General features: G+C 39.3%; 1 protein-coding gene across 1 annotated transcript; it reads right to left on the reverse strand.

Moving 5' to 3' along the window:
- Positions 1-119: 119 nt before the first annotated feature.
- ap2m1a (adaptor related protein complex 2 subunit mu 1a) lies at positions 120-14,853 on the reverse strand. The gene is made up of 13 exons (XM_056263284.1): positions 14,708-14,853; positions 13,112-13,230; positions 9,465-9,730; positions 9,052-9,134; positions 6,668-6,673; positions 6,418-6,553; positions 4,481-4,625; positions 4,259-4,273; positions 2,432-2,554; positions 2,220-2,355; positions 2,003-2,100; positions 1,810-1,921; positions 120-635 (listed from the first exon to the last, which is right to left on the reverse strand). The coding sequence occupies exons 2-13, from the start codon at positions 13,183-13,185 to the stop codon at positions 501-503; spliced, it is 1,329 nt and encodes a 442-aa protein (XP_056119259.1). The 5' UTR covers positions 13,186-13,230; positions 14,708-14,853; the 3' UTR covers positions 120-500.
- Between the last annotated feature and the right edge of the window lie 6,535 nt (positions 14,854-21,388).

Below are 21,388 nucleotides of genomic sequence, written 5' to 3' on the forward strand. Positions count from 1 at the left end.
TAACATATTTACTTGTGCAGACAGTGTTCCTCATTCATCATGATACAACTATGAAATAGATAGACATGTGCTTTATGCTGAATTGAAGATAAATGAAACCACAAATACACACAACACAATGTTTTTTTACTCCATTATATATTTATACCGAACTGAACAGTCACAGAGAGAGATAGATAAGATACTGAGAGTATGACCAATGGGAGAATAACCAACAAGGGACAGGGGTCCCGTAAGACCGACTACAGCGAATCAGGAAGCTGGGTTTTGAAAGACAGACATTAACTGCACAGGCTTTAAAGTACACCACTCACTGCTCTCCACTGGATCTGGTCATTACAGCACTCGTACAAACACATACAGGTAACTACGTTTCACATTTTGCATATTTTTGTGATTAGCCTTTTTTTTATTCATCCACAAATCTTGAGGAGAGGGAAGGAGGGAAACATAGTATATTTATAGGACAGTAAAAGCTGGTCCCTCTGCTAAGCAGCTCATTAGCAGCGCGTCTCGTAGATTCCGCTGCGTCCGATGTATCGCACCCATTTAATCACATCGTGGTCACTGTAGTTCAGTTTCGACTCGAACACCTTCAGGTAACGCACCTTCAAACCCGAGGGTGCAAACGGAACCTGAGACAAAACAACAGATGAAATACAACAGAAATGTGTGCCATGAAGAGGGTACAAGTTGTTGACAATTGAATAAATCAGACAAACTATAAAATAATATAAATATATGAATAAGTAGCTAGTTTTAACATCTAATGTTTGTACCTACCTCCCCCAAAAAAGTGACTGATATTGAAATATGAATGCATTCAACAGTTACTTATGAGCTTATTGAGGAAAAAAGACCAAATTAATATTTTAGGGAACACTTTACAATAGGTTCCATTTGCTAACAACACTAGTTAACATGAACTTATAATTCAAAACACTTTAAACCATGTATTCATTTTAGTTCATGTTAACCTCAACATTTCTTAACACATTAAAATCAAAAGTTGTATCTGTAAATATTATTTAATTGACCTGAGCTAGCATGAACTTGTTTTTACTAACAAAAATTCATAAACTGCAAATGTATTTATCGTTGTTAATGTTAGTTAATGCATTAACTAAACAGAACCTTATTGTAGTGTTGTCCATATTTTATTTTATTTATTAGAAATAAGTAGGTAAATAGATTTTTTTAAAATGAATGTTTATAGCTAAATAACAAAAACAAGGTTTTAAACCATATCCAAAATTTTAGTCAAGTTACTTAAGTTAACAATAAAAGCACAGCAAACCTCATAAAAATGTTCAAATGTCAATTAATTCAACCGTTACTTATTTATTATATGAGAAATAAGTTAATAAATAGATTGTTTTAGTTTAATCAATCAAAGTTTATATTTATAGCTAAATTAAAATCACACAAATAATGGTTTTAAACTGTATCCAAACATGTCCAAATGTTAGTTATATTAGTTAAAAAAGCACCACAAACCTGATAAAAATATTCAAAAATCCTTTCTGATTTTCATTCAACCCACAGGCTATTTTTATTTATTTATGAGACTTACAAGTTAGTAAATAGATTTTTTTAGTTGATAATCTTTTTAACAACATCTATATTTATTGCTAAATTAAGTCAGGATTTTAATTTGTGTCCAAACGTCCAAATGTTAGAAACTTTAAAGAGTTATTTTATAAAAAGCACAGCGAACCTCATATAAAATATAAAACAACACCAAAAAAAAAAAAAGTTAAGAACCTCTTTCCGAAAACCGATTGAAACTTCACTTAATTCAACGCTCACCTCAAAGTTCATGGAAATGGGTGGACGGGCCCACTTCTTCTTATCATTAGTGGGCAGCAGCTCAATCTCAGCACTGATCTGAGACTCCTTCATTCCTGCCATGCGTTTGATCCTGAGCAGAGAGACAGACAGGATGACATGAGTTCACACACACAAGCACTGAATGCAGAGAAACGTGAAGACGCTGACTTACTTCCACACAATGGCGTTCTCGCTGGCCTTGTATTTGGCTTTTCCTTTCATACAGATCACCTGCACTCCACTAGTGTTCAGAGGTGTTGGAATGCGCACCTGTTCAAAACATTCACCACACACATCATCTGACCAACTCTTTTACACACAGACTGAAATGTTCTGTCTTAAGCGTGTGAAAATGCAATGTCAAGTCTCTATATTTTCTTTGAACTCACCTCTATTTTCTGTGCCAGGAGTGAGGGCTTGAAATTAGATTTGATGACAACTTTGACCTCCAGCTTTGTGCGTCCAACCTCTCGGACCAGTGGAATGACCCGGAAGGGCAGAATAATGTCCTTAGTGGTGCGATACCTTCACACACAGATCGAGGATGTGTTAAAACAGAATCGGACTCTGCGGTGTGAAGGCAGACTGAAGCTGAACTAACCTCATGAGCTCATATTCCCCATCAGGAGGGATGAAGCTGATGCTGCGCTCAGAGTCGAACTTGCTGAGACGCACACACTGATGGAAAGTGCAGTCGTCGATGGCTATGGACTGCTTCCCACTGCTGGAGAAACCAAGACGGTAAGAGTTTGATATAAAACACCATTAAGATATTTGGTAAAAGGAGCAAATACTAGAGCAGGGGCGTCCGATCCTGCTCCTGGAGGGCCACTGTCCTGCAGAGTTTAGCTCCAACACTCCTGCCTGGAAGTGTCCAGTATGCCAAGGAAGCCCTCGGCTGTGTTCAAAATCACACTCATTCACTATACACTTGTCCACTTGAAGGAGTGAATGAAAACGAGTGAGTGAATTCGGACACAGTGCGCCGGAAGGGCGGCCGCTTTTGTAGTTTTTGCTTGCTGTTTGATAATCATTTGAAACTTAGCAAACTAATGAAAAGATTTTTCTTGAACTCTGTCAAGGAAATTAGCATGTATAAACCTTATTTAATAATCATTTTATACCTGTATGATATTATGCTGTAGCAGGGTTTGGAAAATATATCAAATAGATTCAGCTGCAGGCGCCATCTTCTGGCAAGACACGGGAATTCATTCAGCATGACCCTCACAGTGCATTATGGGTATTATTTAGCCATTGAACATACATCGGTTGTACCCTCATTATTGAGGTGCATTGTGGGATTGAATGAGTGCACTCGATAACATCCACTATGGTTTCAGCACCAATGCAAATGGCTGCCCCCTCAAACAGTGCCCTATTTAAGGATTTCGGGGGTGATTTCAGACACAGCCCTGGATTAGCTGGTTACGGTGTGTTTAATTGGGGTTGGAGGTAAACTTTGCTGGACAGTGGCCCTCCTGGAGTGAGTAGACACTGCTCTACTAGAAAAAAACTGTACATAAAATGAAATTATCACTGACAAAATATAATAAAAAAAATCACTTACTGCTAAAATGTCCTACTTCTAAAAACTAGGGATGCACTAAAAGTTGTATTCATAATTTTAATTATGGCCATTAACCAATACCATATTATCTACCAATATTTAACCTACAGTACTGTTCAAAAATTGGAGGGGGGGAGATTAATACTTAAATTCATCAAGGATGCATTTAGTTGCTCAGAAGTGACATTTATAATGTTACAAAAAATGTATATTCCAAACAAATGCTTTTAAACTGTTCATCCTGAAAAAAATTATCATGGTTTCATGGTAAAAGAAAGAGGAAAAAAAGGCAGTTTTTAACACTGATAAATGTTTCTAATAAATTACACTTAAAAATATTTTACAATAGAAAACAGTTAATTTAATAGTTCATACTATTACTGTTTTTCCTGATTTTATCATCAAATAAATGCATTCTTGGTGAGTATAAGAGAAAGAGACTTCTTAAAAATTAAAAATAACCTGTATTTTGCTTTGTTGTTTAAAACAATTTTTTTTTAGAATGAAATCTTCAATTTAGATGTAAAAATAGTTATTATAGTAAGATTAGTTATCTTGAAATAATCTTAGTTAGGGTTAGGGTTAGTAACCTCTTCTGTAACCTGGCATTGAAAAAGAGTAACGAGATTTAATTGAAAAATAATAATAATAATAATACAATCCCTGAATTTAACAATATTGGCCAAATTAGACTGAAACGATCATTTAAAAAATAGTAATATATTAACTAATATATTACGCATCCCTAGTAAAAACTAAATAAAATAAATAAAAATAGAAATAAGACACTCAGTTGTTCTGTAGATTAACACCACAACTAACATAATACTGAACACAGAAATGTAAAGATACAATTACCTTCCCCCTAACTCACTTTGGGAGCACAGAGAAAGAGAGACGCAACAAAAACAGACAGCTTCAAAAATCAAAATAAACCACACACTTTACGATCAAACATGTTTTAAAAATTCTGGATTGAGAAACAAAATCCAGACAATGAGACAAACAAAATTTTCAAAGCAAACAAAGAGAGGAGACAGACAAGCAGAACAACTGCATGAAAATGAAGCGCTTTGAAACCTTTTCCCAGCATCATCAGTAGTTCCTCCTTTCCCCTGTTTGTCAATGACGATTTTGTCATTCATGCCAAACTTGCATTCAGGCATTCCACTCAGGTAGCTCTTCATCACCACACGACCGGACACGTGAGCGCTCAGGACTTGACCTGTCAGGATGACACAGTAGCGTGTGAATTGTTTGACACTAAGGCCGTGTACAAAGCTTTTTTAGCCATCTGAAAACGCCTAGCTGTGGCCGCTTGAGAGCTTTTTTCAGTTGAGATGCTTTGCTTGCTATGATATGGAAAATCCGCGGAAGTGTTACTAGTATCTCACAGATAGTTTGTTTCTGCATTGTTTCTATATAAGAATGCTGATACAATGAAAAGTATTTGATCTGGATTAGGGCTGAAACGATTCATCGAGTTACTCGATTAACTCGATTACAAAAATTCCTCGAGGCAAAAACTCTGCCTCGAAGCCTCGTTAAATTCCTATGACGCGCACTATACGCGCGGATCTATACTATAGCGCGATACATTTTGAATTTAGTTGGCGTGAAGGCGGAGAGTAAAGATGTCCATAAACGGCAGAGAATGTCTAAAGTTTAGGATCATTACATACTTAAAAAGGAAGAGAACAAGGTGCAATGTGTCTACTGCAAAGTAGACCTGGCATACCACAACAGTACCACTTCAATGATTCATCATCTGAACCGAAAACATCCACTCCTTGCTGTTTCACCAAGCGTCGCTGAAACAAGGTAAACTAATGGTGTTCACACCGAACGCGGATAGAGCGTCAAATACGCGTTTATCGCGTCTAATTAGACGCTTGAACATTCGCTCGAGTTCAAATTTTTCAACTTGCGCGGAACACGTTCGCGGCAAACGCGTCGCCCAATTCGCGTCAGTCGCGACGCCCAGCGCGAATGATGCGTCTATTCGCGTCTTTGCATTGACTTTGAATGTAATCTACTCGCGTTCGGTGTGAACACACCATAAGCCTATGACACATTGATGTTCGCTGATTTTAATCCCATACTGTATTTCTAGCGATGTCGTGATGCGGTTTGACTAGATATGATGTTTAGCTTTGATGTTTTTAAGTAGTAAACGTATTCACGTTCAATTGCAAGAGAGTATAGCCTAAAAAAGAACCCCTTCACACACACACACGCATGCACCCTCGTCTCTCTCACGCGCCAGTCAGATCAATTGCGGCAATTCATCACATATACTTAAACTTTTATGTAGCCACGCAACAATAATTTAAGCATGCATTCACTGTATACACCGCGACGTGATGGAGGAACAAATATTGTATTGCAGTCTTTGCGAGACCTTGTTTGTATGTCACGTCTTCCAAATAGTTACAGACAACAACAAAAAAGGAAATTCCCCAGCCTGCTTCTCCAAATCCACTCGTTCTTTTGGGGAAGACATTTTAACCGGCTACCAAAGTAATTGAGCATCTATAGAACATTGTTGGCACTTATACTAAATGGGTAAAAATTGCAATAAATAGGCTTAGTTTTGGAGCCAAATGTTGGAGTTGGAATAAATACCTGTTTTTTTTGTTTTGTTTTATAAATAAAAGCCAAATGCTTGATCATTCTACAGCCACATCATTTTCGTTATGCTTTATTTGTTTTGGTTGTTTAAAAACACAAAAAATGTTTTATCCGATTAATCGATCGATTAAGTAAGCAATTCGGTCGGTGTTGTATTTGTCCCGCCCTTCCTCCACTGTGAGTTGATGGCTCAACTCTCTGCGACCGGTAAAAACGCTGAGCGCTCGAGGGTGAAACAGACTCAGCTCAGCACCTCGTTACGCTGCTGGCATTTTAAAATCGTGGCGCTCCCATTGAAAACAATTGGAAAAATACGCTAGCCTCTAGAAAACACGGCCTAATAACTGAAGCACACAGTCATGAGACCTCCGTTAATGCGGTCTTACCCTGTGGAGACATGAGCAGGTTGACACTCTCCAGCACATCCAGGAAGAGCTCGTTGCGACGGTACTTGATGCCTTCACGACGCCAACCGATCTGACCAGTCACCTGGCTGGTGATCTGAGACTGCTCCTCCTTAGTCTGAGGACAATGATGCACCACCAAAGACAGTTAGGAAGGTCACAGACGATTTCAAATTGTGGTTTAAATATTTAATCCGAGAAAAACTTCAAATAACAAAACAATTACACATACCTGATGCTGTAGTCAGACACGTCCAGAAAAGCAAGAAAAAAAAAGGTTTATATTAGAATTTGCACCGATAAAATGGACAGGGCTAAAAAAAAAAATGCCACATTGGCTCAGGACCAGTGTAAGAGCATTTCAGGACAGTTGATGGAACTAGTATCACTTGCTCAAATGAGCCAGTTTTGAAACATGAAGTAAGCTTCTTTCTGTGTTCATTAGCCGCTATAGGTAAATAACTGCGTAAATAATTGAGTAGATGGTCAAACTATTTGCACTACAAACCAGTGTGTATATAATTACAGCAATACATTACAATAATATGATAAGAAATACCCGTTTGAAATATCAAACAGCCAGCAAAAAATAATAAAGCGAATGACACTGGAAGTACTGCAAGATGGCGCTACCCTTGCTACAAAAAAGATAACAAAACATCCTCTTTTTTTTTAAAAAATGCCATCATTTATCGTTTGATATATAGTTTTTTACTAAATAATGTTATTATCTGACTTGACTGACTGCTTCATTTCCACTTTCAAGTTACAAATGGCCAAACCGATTTTTACATTTAAAAAAAAAGGTGATTATGCATCATGTACATGCATATTTACATATTGGTTGTGCTGGGGACAGTGAAAATGTTGCAGAAATCCAAACTACTGGCCCGACTTTGAGGACATCCAGAAAGGCAGGTTCCCAATGTCACATTGGTGTTTAAAGGAACACTCCGACTTTTTGGGACTTTAGCCTATTCACCTTATCCCCCAGAGTTAGATAAGTCCATACATACCTTTTTCATCTCCGTGCGTGCTGTAACTATCTGACGCACCCACCGCTAGCCTAGCTTAGCACAAAGACTGGATGTAAATGGTTGCAGCTAGCATACTAATCCAAATAAGTGACAAAATAACGCAAACATTTTCCTATTTACATGTTGTGATTTGTATAGTCACAGAGTGTACAAAAAACAAAGTCACATGAGACACAGACATATTTTAACCTTATAAATACTGGGAACTATATTCTCTGAAGGCGAAGCACTGCTACTTGGACGGAGTGATAACCGCAGCACCTGAGACGCGCCGTGGTGAGGAGCAGAGAGCACGTCTCAGGTGCTGCGGTTATCACTCCGCCCAAGAAGCAGTGCTTCGCCTTCAGAGAATATAGTTCCCAGTATTTATCCGATTAAAATATGTCTGTGTCTCATGTGACTTTGTTTTTTGTACACTCTGTGACTATACAAATCACAACATGTAAATAGGAAAATGTTTGCGTTATTTTGTCACTTAACCCCACACATGCAGCTGTCTACATTAATAACTCTGCAGTCGAAATTGTTAATACTTTTAAATTTTTAGGCATCCATATTTCAGACTCCCTTCGATGGTCTTTTCATATCACTTGTACCATTAAGAAGGCACATAAGAGGCTTTATTTCTTGAGGTGTCTCAAGAAATATGGTATGTCACTCAACATTTTACAAAAATTTTACCGCTGTACAATTGAGAGTATTTTGACAGGTAATATTACAGTGTGGTTTGGCAGGGCTACTTCACGTGAATTGAATCTACTGACAAGGGTGGTTAAAACTGCATCCAAAATTATTGGGGTTCCATTAGAATCGCTCCAAAACATTTATTGGAAACGCAGCACAAAGAAGGCACTAGGTATTATACAGGATGTTAGTCATCCGGCACATAATCTCTTCTCCCAACTTCCATCAGGGAGACGTTTGCAGAGCATCCCAACGCGCACATCACGTTTTAGGGACAGTTTTTACCCACAGGTTGTAAGGCTACTGAACGATAGTACAAGAGGAAGGAGGGTTGAGGTTTGAGCAGATGTTTAAATTTTAATTATTTATTGACTGGTGTTGAGAGAGTGCTAAGGCACTTTGAATTTCATTGCTGTGGTACTCTGTACTAATATGCATATGACAATAAACTTGAACTTGACTTATTTGGATTAAGTATGCTAGCTGCAACCATTTACATCCAGTCTTTGTGCTAAGCTAGGCTAGCGGTGGGTGCGTCAAACAGACTTATAGCACGCACGGAGATGAAAAAGGTATGTATGGACTTATCTAACTCTGGGGGATAAGGTGAACAGGCTAAAGTCCCAAAAAGTCAGAGTGTTCCTTTAAAAATAAAAATAGTGATTGCTTTATCTTTTGGCACACTCTGCTGCTGCTCAAATAATACTACAATAATACAATATCTTAAGCCCCTTTTTGAACTCAACAGATATAAACAAAAAATGGTATTTTAAATTCTTCTTGAAAAATCATATGCCACACAAATCCTACAGTAGCATTAGTCAATTATGCTGAATATTCATGTAATTCATATGAACATCAAAAATATGAAACTAGTAAAATAGCCTCTTCTTGCCTGGCCTTTGATACCCTGCTGGGTAATAAAAGTCTTCAGTGCTCCTGTCTCCGAGTTCTGTGGGTATCCAAAGTCCAGGATCTCTGCGCACACACACACAAAGACATAAATGAATCATTATTCTGGAATGAACCACTCAATGCTCCAAAAAATTGTTTTAAACAGACTTTGTCTCCATTTGTTTCATTTAGGTAACCTTTTATTATTTCAGCAGGAGGACAAGGTTTTCTGGACAGCTCATGGTTTAAGATGCACCTTACCGCCAACAGTGGACGACTGCCAGGAAAGCATGCCATTTAGAGGAGGGCGAGTTTGGTTTGAGGTAATGCGGTTAACACAGGCACATGGAGGATCAGATATAACTGAGAGAACAGTGTCAGGACATTACTCCTATGTTTCTGAACCAGCCTTACCATCCAGCAACTCGTAGATAAGCACGAAGTTGTTCTTGATATTCTCCTCACTGATCTTCCCAAAGTAGGCCGTCATGACGTCACACATCTTGTAGAGGAACTCGAACACCATTGCAGCGTTGACATTCTGCTTGGTGACCGCAGCCAGCCAGATGTTGGAGCGTTTGACGTGGAAGAAGCTGGTGCGGGCGATGTTGGTGACAGGAGAGCGCACCTGCTGACGGGCGTGGATCACGTTCACACGGAACGCGTCCACAGCGTTGCGCCTGTGGAGGAGGGTAAGGACGTGAGGTCAAGGTAGAGATAATGGAGTTGGGCAGGAAGAGTGAGCACATGGTCACCACCTGCCAGTAAACCCTTTAAGACACGCACTCCTTTTATCTGCGAACGAGGCCTTAAAGACTTGACTGGGTGTTCCCTGTTGACCCAAATCTTCATGAACCTCAAGATAAGTTACAAGGTCCCGTAGACAAAAGAGCTCTTGCCTGTCTAAAACAAACAAAAGTGAACTTCTTTTGAAGAGAACTATACAGTCCAATAAAATAAAAGTTCCTTTTTGTCTTTGCGATTTTTAAAATCATCTGCTGTAACTGATTAAAAAAAATAAAGGTCAAAATGAATGAAAGTGTAAGGTTGTTTCATGTAGAGACATGCACCCGGCGCAACAAGATGTGCGGGTGCCGAGTGCGGGCGGTAAGGTACTCGTGGTTGTGCGAGGGTTGGTGGAGAATAAAACGATGTGCTTGACTCCCGCAAAATAGATAAATCTTAAAAAAAAAAAAAAAATTCTATTATTAATCTATTGCACAAAAGCAACAAGGACAACTAAAACAAAATAAAAACAATTTACAGGCACAAGCATAGGCAGAGTTTCTATTGCAGCGTTGTGCAATGTAGCCAATCACAGGTATGCGTGTTGATTTCTTGAACGCAATGGCCAATCAGATGCATTTAAGATAGAATCCACTCACTGCTCAAAACGTCTGAGTTTTTGTTCAGTGCTGAATTCTGCATGCTGGTGAATCCTCTGATTATAACAAACTAAGTGTAGACATTATGAAAGATTCATTGTGTCATTGTGTCATTAGTTTCATTGATAATAACGGAGCTTTGTCAGATCGCGATGAACTGAGATGTCAGCTTTTAGGGATTAACGGAGGGCACTTTGCGCAAATTCTGCCATGCCAAACCATGCACGCAGTAGCCTATGCTTGCTTTTATGTTAAATTAACAGTGGTTTGTGAATCTTGAAGCTTTGATAACAAATAATTTATCAGGAGTATTTATTCTGGGATGTGTAGGTTGTGGCTAGACGACACGTAACTTGAAATAATTTCATGGACATACAGAGAGAGAAAAAAAATTATACTTTTATGTGGGCTTTTGCAGGCGGGAGGGGGACAAAACATGAATGGTGCCGGCGGGAGAGGGAGAAGGTAACATATATTTTTGCGGGAGTGGGACAGAATCCTGCAGGAACGGGCGGAAACAGGACTGAAAACTCTAGTTACATGTATAGACAAACATTTCCATCAGAAAGGTGCATAATTTGTCAAAATATCCAACATAAACCCAAAAAATGACCAACATTGTCTCATCTCATGCCTGAGTGCAGTCAAAAGAAAAGGGCATTATGGTAAACCTGCTACTGGTGCAATTACATATCCTCACAATATTCGATTGACTGAAGTATGTCAGGTGACATGCTTGAAGTAGAGCTGGGCAATACATGATATATATCTATGAATATTTATAATGGTATAAGATGATTAACAAACAAATGGTTATTATTACACAGCTTTGCAAGATTTTCTTTTTGGCCATAAACCCCAAGTTTCCCTAGCACCATTTAAGTAGGAAGGTTTCATGCCCACTACTAGTGCCATAACTTGTGAGAATATTGTTTGAGAACATGTCAATAGTTTTTTTTTTCTTTTTAAGTTTCCTTAATTTATACAAATCAGTATTTTTGAATTGTTTAAATATATCAGTTGAAAACACTAATTCAAGGTATAATGTACAAGAAAGTCTGTTATTTTTTAATGGTTATAATATCTATAGACAGACAGACAGACAGACAGACAGACAGATGCAATAACAAAAAGGTTGAGATGTATCAAGGCTTAGAAGGCATGGTTTAGCTATATTGCCCAACCCTAGATTGGGTTCACTGGTGACATGCGTCAGAGTGATTGGTTGGTTGTTGTTGGGGTCTAAAAAAACATGCCTGGTCATTGGTTGTAGTAGGATCGCTTACCTAGTGCTACAGTAGCCACAATGAACATGGAGAAAAACAGTACAAAGGACAAAGAGCATGAGGGGAATAATGACAAGGAAAAAGAAGAAAGACAAAGATGGGCTGCATGTGTAAATGCACAACAGTAATGCAAACACACACCAAATGAAATCTGTATGAGAACATTTGATCTGGGGTTCTATGGAGAGCCAAAAAAACCCTTCCCCATTTATGGTTAAAATGAAAAATGAAATTTAGTGTGTCAAGATGATGGAATGGGGCAACATTTCCTGTTTTGGAACATCCTGTCATCTTTCCTCTACCCTAACAGGATAACCCCAATGGTATGGAGTTTAAACCCCGCTGAGCACGCATGATGAAAATAAGACCAGAATTTTTTTACACCAACCAACAAAAAAAATCTATTCAAATATTTCTAATAGCAAAAATAAATAGATTAGGTGTTTGTCTGTGTTGCTATGTGATCTATGCAGTTTTTAGTGGTTGTGTTTTCTGGATGGCTGTACTGTACGGCCCGTCCCTAGATGGTTTTGAAAAACCTAGAAAACGATCGACCTGCATTTTCTCTAACATACTCGATCTAGTCCTTGAAATCAGAATAAAATCAAAATCAAAGATACTATATATTGTTCGAACTTCGATGAAAATGATTGGACTGAAAGACTATCCTAGTATTCAGACTCTGTATGAGCAATGCACATTAAAATGAGGCTAAAATGATTTTAAGTGACCCATCTCATGTACTCTACACCTCTTATGAACTCTTACCGTCTGGAAGAAGGTACAGAACTCTCCATTATAAACGGAACAGGTTTAAAATCTCTTTTGTACCGTTATGTATTAGACTGTTGAACATGAGTTACTGAAGTCTATTTATTTTTATGTGTTATGGTGTGTATGAGTATTTTGTGTAATTTGTTTTATTTAATGTATCAGGTTTTGGTGAAATGCTGGCTATGGAGTCTAGGGCTGCACGATTAATCAAATTTTAATCACGATCACGATTTTGGCTTCCCACGATCATATTTGCGTGATCGAGCGATATTTAAGATGCGTCATTCAGTTCACAGAACGCTCCGTATCAAAGTTTTTTTTTTGCATGCACATAGTTGTACATTAGCAGGAATAAAGCACAATATGGATGTGAAAGCAGTTATAATTAGCCTATGTGACAATAAAATTTGTTTTGGTTAAAATCAACAAATAATCGTAATAAGTAATCGTGATCTCAATATTGATCAAAATAATCGTGATTATCATTTTGGCCCAAATCGTGCAGCCCTAATGGAGTCCATTACAAATTTCCCTATCAGGGACAATAAAGTATATTTCATTTCATATTTCAGAAGCTGTTTTAAGAGCATTTTCCACCCATGATGAACTCACTCACCCTATATCATCGCGGTAGACGCGGGAGATCAGCACCTCCCCTTTATGGTTATAGATGAACAGTCCTCCAATCATGGTGGCTGTCCCTCAGACCTCACATTCCATGGTGGGCTGTTACTTCTATAACTCAAAGGACAATGAAAATGAACATGAAGCTCACTGACTGGCTGATAGAAGAGCTCTGTGGGACCTTGATAAGATATGAGAGGCATTCAGCCCTACAAGTGAGACTAGATAAAGCAGCCAGGATGGTTTACTCTCAACAAACCAAACAATATAGTTTAGGAGATAAAAAGACTTACTGACTATAAAAGAAATCACCCATGTTAAAAGCACATATTTGGTCATTGACATATAAAGCTTCAAAAAGGTGGTTTTCTTTTAAATAATTCAAAACTGATGTAATGCATATTTTTGGGTCATGAGAAATGTGTTTAAACAAGTGTCAGTTGTTAAATACCTTTTCAAAGTGTTAAATTAAAAAAATTTAATGGTGTTATGTCAGGCAGTACAACCAAATAGTTGTATGTATATATACACTGTAGTTGAACCACCTGACATGAAAAGTGTACCAACCTACCCATACTTGAAATGATCAGTTTTTACCAGTATTTGAGAGATCTACAAATCTTTTCACTCTGTCACAAGGATCAGTTGGGCTCCTCTGGATGATGCATTATGTTTACTGTTATTACATCGTCATTTCGTAATAAAAGAGCCATGTTTGCAGTTGTGCCACACTGACATTTGAGAATATATAAATTACTGGACAAAGGTTTTTCAATTATCTCAACAGCTTTAAAACTACTGACATTTATAAAAATGTGTTTATATGAAAGGTTTCAAACCTAAAATGATGCCATAGTATTTCGTTTTTAATTTTTTATTATTAAGAAACCATTTGCAAACGGGCAGTTGCACAACCTGACATTTTGGGGGTTTAAGATAACACAACATAAAATAATATATATTAATTAAATGTACTAAAAATGAATTCAAACTAAATAGTTTTTATAGAATAAAGTGATATATGTCATAAATTTATCAAATCATTTTAAAAGGAAATAATGCACTTGCACTAAAATATGCACGTCATGTCATTGACCCTAATAACAATATAGGCTACTGAAAACTGAATGAGTATATCTGTTGGCGCATGGCAACAGACAAAATCACCCGTTTTTCAATCACAGAACGCGAGATTGTGTAAATATAAGTGTTTGTTCGACAAACATTGTAACGGCAAATGATGTTGGTATTCACTCAATGTACAGGCGCTGAACAGGAAGTGTCCGTCATGTGTGGTTAATCGCGGCGTAATTACTACAAGATGTCTGCCAACTGAGAGGCATGTTCCATTAAATGTTCGTGTTTTGAAATCGTCAACCGTGCGTCCTTCATCTTGTACCTATTATTAATTATTCAAAATGCACGAAGAGTCATCAATAATAAGGGAGCTGCTGGACTGCTCTATTCCTTCCCTCGAGACCTGTATCGAAATTTCGCGGAACACCTCGATGATAAAAACCATTCTTCCAGGCTAAAATACAAACACTCTCTGTCCTTGGGTATTTTCAGTTTAAAAATGTGACCATACCTACTTAATGTCCGCACGAATAGGCGCGGAATAGACCGTTCCCTCTCCGACCGTGGTATTTTTTTTTTTGGATCTAAAGGATTAGCGGGACACTAGCAGCAATCCCTCCCTTGGCCAGGAAGTCAGCTGACAGCGCTGACTGTGCGCATGCGTACTGCCTGCGACAACGCAACTAATATTTGCATGTCCGTTTGTTTAATCAAAAAGACAAAAGGCGTCTATATTATTATTGTTTATTATTGTATTTTAGTTTATTATTGTATAAAGAATTATACTATATTCTTGCTAAAAAAAAAACCTAAAAAAAAACAGGTCATGAATATTAAAACAGTAACGTGACGTTGCTTAGTAACCTCACTGAAGCGCCCAATAAACAACATACCTAGTTAATATTTATGAGCTAAGTCTTCGCCGTAGTACAAGCGAGTACAAGACGGACACTGGCGTGATGAGGATAAAAGCTGTCAATGTCAGAGAATAGGTCATGGATGGACCAACACAGTTCACTTCTAGACATTATGTTCATAGAGTAGAGCAGAGATGTTTGATGAAAAATACCGCATGCATCAGCCAGCCATGGCATCAGCTCACGACACGTGAAATAAGAGTAGCAATCATTCTTACTTCATTGGTCAGATTCATAGGTCAGAATCAGAACGGCTACAAATTCTACGTAACATGCCTGTATTAACCCTTTCATGCATCAATATGACAGCTCTGTCAGGATCCCCCTGTGTTTTTAATTCTCGGCATGAAAAAAAAAAAATTTGTTTTCAGATGTCCACTTGAGTGGACATGTGTTTTTGGATTAATTGAAGAGATACTCTAAATAAAACTAATAACACAGCAATATTGCATGTATTTAACAAACCAATTAATACAATTCTATAAAATCATGTGAAAGCTATAAAATACAAAAAATATAAATGCAAAATATTGCAAACGCAATTGAGTTTGTTCCCATTCGACCAGCAGACAGAGAAGAAATTCATACAAGTTGAACTTAGTGTGTTTTTGATATCAGAACATGAGTATGTGATTCCATCAAAGATCTCTACAACCGGTGAAGGTACAACTCTCAGGAAACCCAACTCTGACTATGTAGATAACACTGAGTGACACTCCATCCAGTTTACCAGAGTACGCCGATTTACCCGTACTCATTTCTACCGTAGCTCTCCTCTCTGAGAAAACTACTATTAGTATAATATATAGTATAATAAGGACATATATACTATAATATATAATATTCACACAGAGATCTCATGAATGCATCTGTATTTACTTAATTTAGCAATTAATGACTATTTGCAATGCATTTGATAATGTTTTGATAAATTTAGACTAATATAAAAATATTTGATGTTAGACCTATATTTGACTTATACGAGGAAACAAAAATATGCAGAAAATATTAGTATTCTGGTCAAAGCACTGCTCATGCAGCGAGTAGGCTGATCCTGCAGGGACACAATTAACAAAGACTTTCTTGTCTTAATTCAAAGGATTCTGCTCATAAATGTTTGTATCAGCCTACGCACATTTGTTTCATTCCTATTATATGAAAAAATGTTTTTTGTTTATACAATCTCATCAGTTTAATAAAGAATGCAGGTTTGATCAAAAATCATTATAGCCTAATGTAAATATATTGGACAATGTTTTAATAAAAAAAAAATATATAGGCATATATGTATATTAAACTGTTTTATTTTACACTGCGTTACATTTTGTAATGGAGTCCACTAGAACAGAGTAGCAGACGAACCCGAGTGCAGTTTATTTATATCCAAACGTGAGCAAAATACAAAACAAAGACTTGACTTGGCATGATCATTAATATAAACGTAGAAACAACTCACCACACAGCAGTTACAGGGACAATACTAGACAAAGACGCATGGCAAAAATAAGGGCTTATGCTGCGTTCCAGGCAGGTTTTTGAGCACGTAAATTACGACTTCAAACCACGACTCACGACTTTGTCGCGTTCCAAGCCAGTCATGCCAAACTACCTGAGCGCAAGGTATTGTGGTAGCGAGATGTAAACAAACCATTGCTGTTTTGTATGGTTTCGCGGGCTATGTAGAACTAGTGTAGTTCCCCCCCCCCCCCCCCCCCCCCCCTCCCCTCCCCCTCCTCTTTGGGCGGTTCCTGACACCCAACATAAAAACAAAACAAAACAAGAGAGTCCAGGAGGGCGGTCTTGGCGTAGGGATGGCGGGCCAGGCCCATGAAATGGGACATGACTTGGACTGTGCAGCATGGGCGATGCTGGCAGGCTAGGACACCTCCAAGGAGGCGCCAGCAGTTCAGGAAGCCAGGCCAGTTCAGGGGACAAGAGAGGCGCGGCCTCCATGGTCTTAACAAGGGGCCAATTTTCTTGGGGGGAATTACGCTCAGGGGCTATAGCAGAGTCTGGAGCGGGCCCCATGGGCTGGAGAGGACTCTGAAAGGGGCTCATGGGCTGGCTCTGGGACTGGAGTGGACTCAGGGGCTGGAGCCATCTCTGGACTCTGGTCAGGGGCTGGAGACAACGTGTGTGCGGCCTACACACACCAAATGGCCATGGCCATAATGGTCAGCACTGCACTCTCAGGAGCTGACTCTGGCGTGGCGGCCATGACATGAAGAAACTCAGGCTTGTCAGTCATGACGTGAAGAAACTCAGGCTCAGCAGGCATGACGTGAAGAAACTCAGGCTTAGTAGACATGACGTGAAGAAACTCAGGCTTGTCAGACATGACGTGAAGAGACTCAGGCTTGTCAGACATGACGTGAAGAGACTCAGGCTTGTCAGACATGACGTGAAGAAACTCAGGCTTGGCAGACATGACGTGAAGAGACTCAGGCTCGGCAGACATGACTTGAAGAAACTCAGGCTTAGCAGGCATGACGTAAAGAAACTCAGGCTTGTCAGTCATGACGTGAAGAAACTCAGGCTTGGCAGGCATGACTTGAAGAGACTCAGGCTTGGCAGACATGACTTGAAGAAACTCAGGCTTGGCAGACATGACGTGAAGAGACTCAGGCTTGGCAGACATGACGTGAAGAGACTCAGGCTTGGCAGGCATGACTTGAAGAGACTCAGGCTTGGCAGACATGACTTGAAGAAACTCAGGCTTGGCAGGCATGACTTGAAGAAACTCAGGCTTGGCAGGCATGACTTGAAGAAACTCAGGCTTGGCAGACATGACGTGAAGAGACTCAGGCTTGGCAGACATGACATGAAGAGACTCAGGCTTGGCAGACATGACGTGAAGAGACTCAGGCTTGGCAGACATGACGTGAAGAGACTCAGGCTTGGCAGGCATGACTTGAAGAGACTCAGGCTTGGCAGGCATGACTTGAATAAACTCAGGCTTGGCAGGCATGACTTGAAGAAACTCAGGCTTGGCAGGCATGACTTGAAGAAACTCAGGCTTGGCAGGCATGACTTGAAGAAACTCAGGCTTGGCAGACATGACGTGAAGAGACTCAGGCTTGGCAGACATGACGTGAAGAGACTCAGGCTTGGCAGACATGACGTGAAGAGACTCAGGCTTGGCAGACATGACTTGAAGAGACTCAGGCTTGGCAGACATGACTTGAAGAGACTCAGGCTTGGCAGACATGACTTGAAGAGACTCAGGCTTGGCAGACATGACTTGAAGAGACTCAGGCTTGGCAGACATGACGTGAAGAGACTCAGGCTTGGCAGACATGACTTGAAGAGACTCAGGCTTGGCAGACATGACTTGAAGAGACTCAGGCTTGGCAGACATGACTTGAAGAGACTCAGGCTTGGCAGACATGACTTGAAGAGACTCAGGCTTGGCAGACATGACTTGAAGAGACTCAGGCTTGGCAGACATGACGTGAAGAGACTCAGGCTCGGCAGACATGACAAGGAAGAGACTCAGGCTTGGCAGACATGACGTGAAGAGACGCAGGCTTGGCAGACATGACTTGAAGAGACCCAGGCTTGGCAGACATGACTTGAAGAGACCCAGGCTTGGCAGGCATGACACGAAGAAACTCAGGCTTGGCAGACATGACTTGAAGAAACTCAGGCTTGGCAGACATGACATGAAGAAGCTCAGGCTCGGTAGGCATGACGTGAAGAAACTCAGGCTTGGCAGACATGATGTGAAGAAACTCAGGCTTTCATGACGTGAATAAACTCAGGCTTGGCAGGCATGACTTCAAGGAACTCAGGCTTTCATGACGTGAAGAAACTCAGGCTTGGCAGACATGACGTGAACAGCCCCTGGCTTGGCAGGTACTCTGGAATTGCGGGGCTCCTCACCTGCAAAACCCACAGTAAATGATGAGCCGCTCAACAGAAGGGCATGGTCAATATATTGACTTAAGCCCCGTTCACACTACACGCGACTTTGTCGCTGCAAGTCGCCAGTCGCTGGCGATGAGGTCGCTAGTGGGCGTTCCCACTACATATCAAATAAAACTGGAAAATTGCTAACCGCAAGGATCAATTTTTCATCCATCACTGCAGGCCCAGGGGCTGAGGAGAAGGATCACGTGCGCTCCACTCCTATTGGTTGTCGCTCGCGAAAATCACTCTTCATTTGCATAAAGTTAAAAATTTCTCAACTTTGTCGCGTCGCCAGCACGCCCCATCTAGTCGCCAACGGTCGCTGTCGCGCGTGTCGCCGGAAGTCGCCCGCTCACCATTGAAATGAATGGTATCGGGTCGCTTGGTCGCGTGTAGTGTGAACGGGGCTTTAGAGTCCAGTGAGGTGTATTGTCAGGCATACTTTTATTCTTGTGGACTTGTGAAACGTCATCAGTCGCTGCCCAAGTACTGTTCCAGTTCAAAGTTCACATCTAGCCAAGTTCAGTTCAAATCCCTGGATGTGTTCTTGATCCGCCCCTTTTATCGAGGATGCATCGAGAGGTGACTTGTGCGGACTTGAGACAGCCAGGTATCCCAGAATGCTTCTCGTACCAACCAGCAAGCGTCAATAGCGAAGGAGAAAACCTGCGTAATTTAATTATTGTGTCTAGAAATGTAGTTTTAAGAGTTTTTCGAGAATGTAGCTGTTTAAAGCTAAAATCTGTGGTTTATTTATAAAGATAGCGCCTATTTGAAAATTGTATCTAACGGTTTCGGAATTGTGAGATCAATCACCAGGCGCTCAGCACTCATTAACCTCTACTGGAACAGCCTTGCCTCGGCTAGTTCTTCTGATGTTTGCCGCTGGCTCTGATTTCTCGGTAGTTAAACATGAGATATAATTTGTCCTGTGTATATCTAACGGGCAATCTTTGGTTTCATTAATCTAAAATTTGTTCCCTGGCAAATCATTTTGGCTGAGGGCAAATGGAAGTTTTATAACTTTATATATTTAGGCTATTTAACTTTAATGTTGTAGCCTACTAGAGAGCTGACTTACGTTTGACTGAATCATTTGCTTTATTTCTTATTGTATAACTTCTTATACCTTTTAGGCTACTAATACTTTTATATTGGCTATTATTGATCGTTACAAATGACATTTAACAAAAAGAGACAGGGTTGTGTCATTTTATTTTAGGCTACATGTGCAGTGAAGAGAATCAGAGTAGCTACATATCCACCGAACGTACATGTATTATAAAATAAAATGACACAACCCTGTCTCTTTTTGTTATAAATATACATGCTGTGAAGATAATCAATGTAGGCTACGAACCACTGCCTGAACCACATTTGTGTGGCTATTAATATGTTTAAGATCTTTTTAAATAAAAATGAAAAGAGGCAGAGCGGTGTTTTATAACACGTTTCATTTTATTGACTAATACAATTTGTTGACATTTATTTATTGGCTAAAATATACATAAAGAGATAACCAGAGTATCAGAGCGAGCTGAACGCCGCTGATCCATTTGCAGAATTACCGAAGTAAAGTTTGCGCACTTGGTATTCTTCTTCTTCTCTAGGGGTCGCAACCAGCTTTGTTCAGGTGCATACCACCACCTACTGTACCAGAGTGTGTAATTTCAAGGTTTTAGTACTTGGTATTTAATAATATATATATATATATATATATATATATATATATATATATATGATATGATATGATATGATCTAATCGTGTATATTTAAGATATTTACATACTTACATACATACATACTCCCTTGTTTCTTCACTCATCCCTAAAATACCTTCTAAATTCCATCCCCGTCCTAATTCATATATCTTGTCACGTAAGATGTTCCTCTCAGCATCATATTTGCTACACTTCATGATGACATGCTCGACATTTTCAGGCACATTACAAACCTCACATTTATCAGACAGACATTTTGCCATTAAAAATAGCGTTGATTTTTAACCCTGTATGCCCAAACCTTAATCTTGAAAATAACACTTCATCTCTTCTACATTTACCTTTGAGACCCTTCCGTACTTGGTATTGAGAAACACCCAAGGACTAGTGACTAAACAAGACACACCTGTGAACATAAGCAAGACAATTAACCAATGACAACATGACACAAGAGACTAATAGGGAAGCACATGGCATGATCACATGAGGGCAAGGGAATCACATGACAAGACAGGAAACATGACTGTAACATAAAACATGAAGCCAAAACTAAACTATATATTACGCATTTCTGTTTAGCATTATGTTTAATGACAAAAAAGAACAGAAAAATCTGATTTTTTTTTCTTTTATATTTGATGACGT

The sequence above is a fragment of the Rhinichthys klamathensis genome, unplaced genomic scaffold (genome assembly GCF_029890125.1).
Source record: "Rhinichthys klamathensis goyatoka isolate OS25496 unplaced genomic scaffold, OSU_Roscu_1.1 h1tg000011l_1, whole genome shotgun sequence".
Classification (NCBI taxonomy): Eukaryota; Metazoa; Chordata; class Actinopteri; order Cypriniformes; family Leuciscidae; genus Rhinichthys; species Rhinichthys klamathensis.

What these genes read in the sequence shown, in the direction of transcription:
- ap2m1a (XM_056263284.1), bottom strand. Translation starts at nt 13,185, where the DNA reads ATGATTGGAGGACTGTTCATCTATAACCATAAAGGGGAGGTGCTGATC. An exon ending in GGGGAATATGAGCTCATGAG is followed by an intron (nt 2,356 to 2,431) that starts GTTAGTTCAGCT and finishes CTGTGTGTGAAG; the next exon opens with GTATCGCACCACTAAGGACA. An exon ending in GAGAACGCCATTGTGTGGAA is followed by an intron (nt 1,922 to 2,002) that starts GTAAGTCAGCGT and finishes CTCTCTGCTCAG; the next exon opens with GATCAAACGCATGGCAGGAA.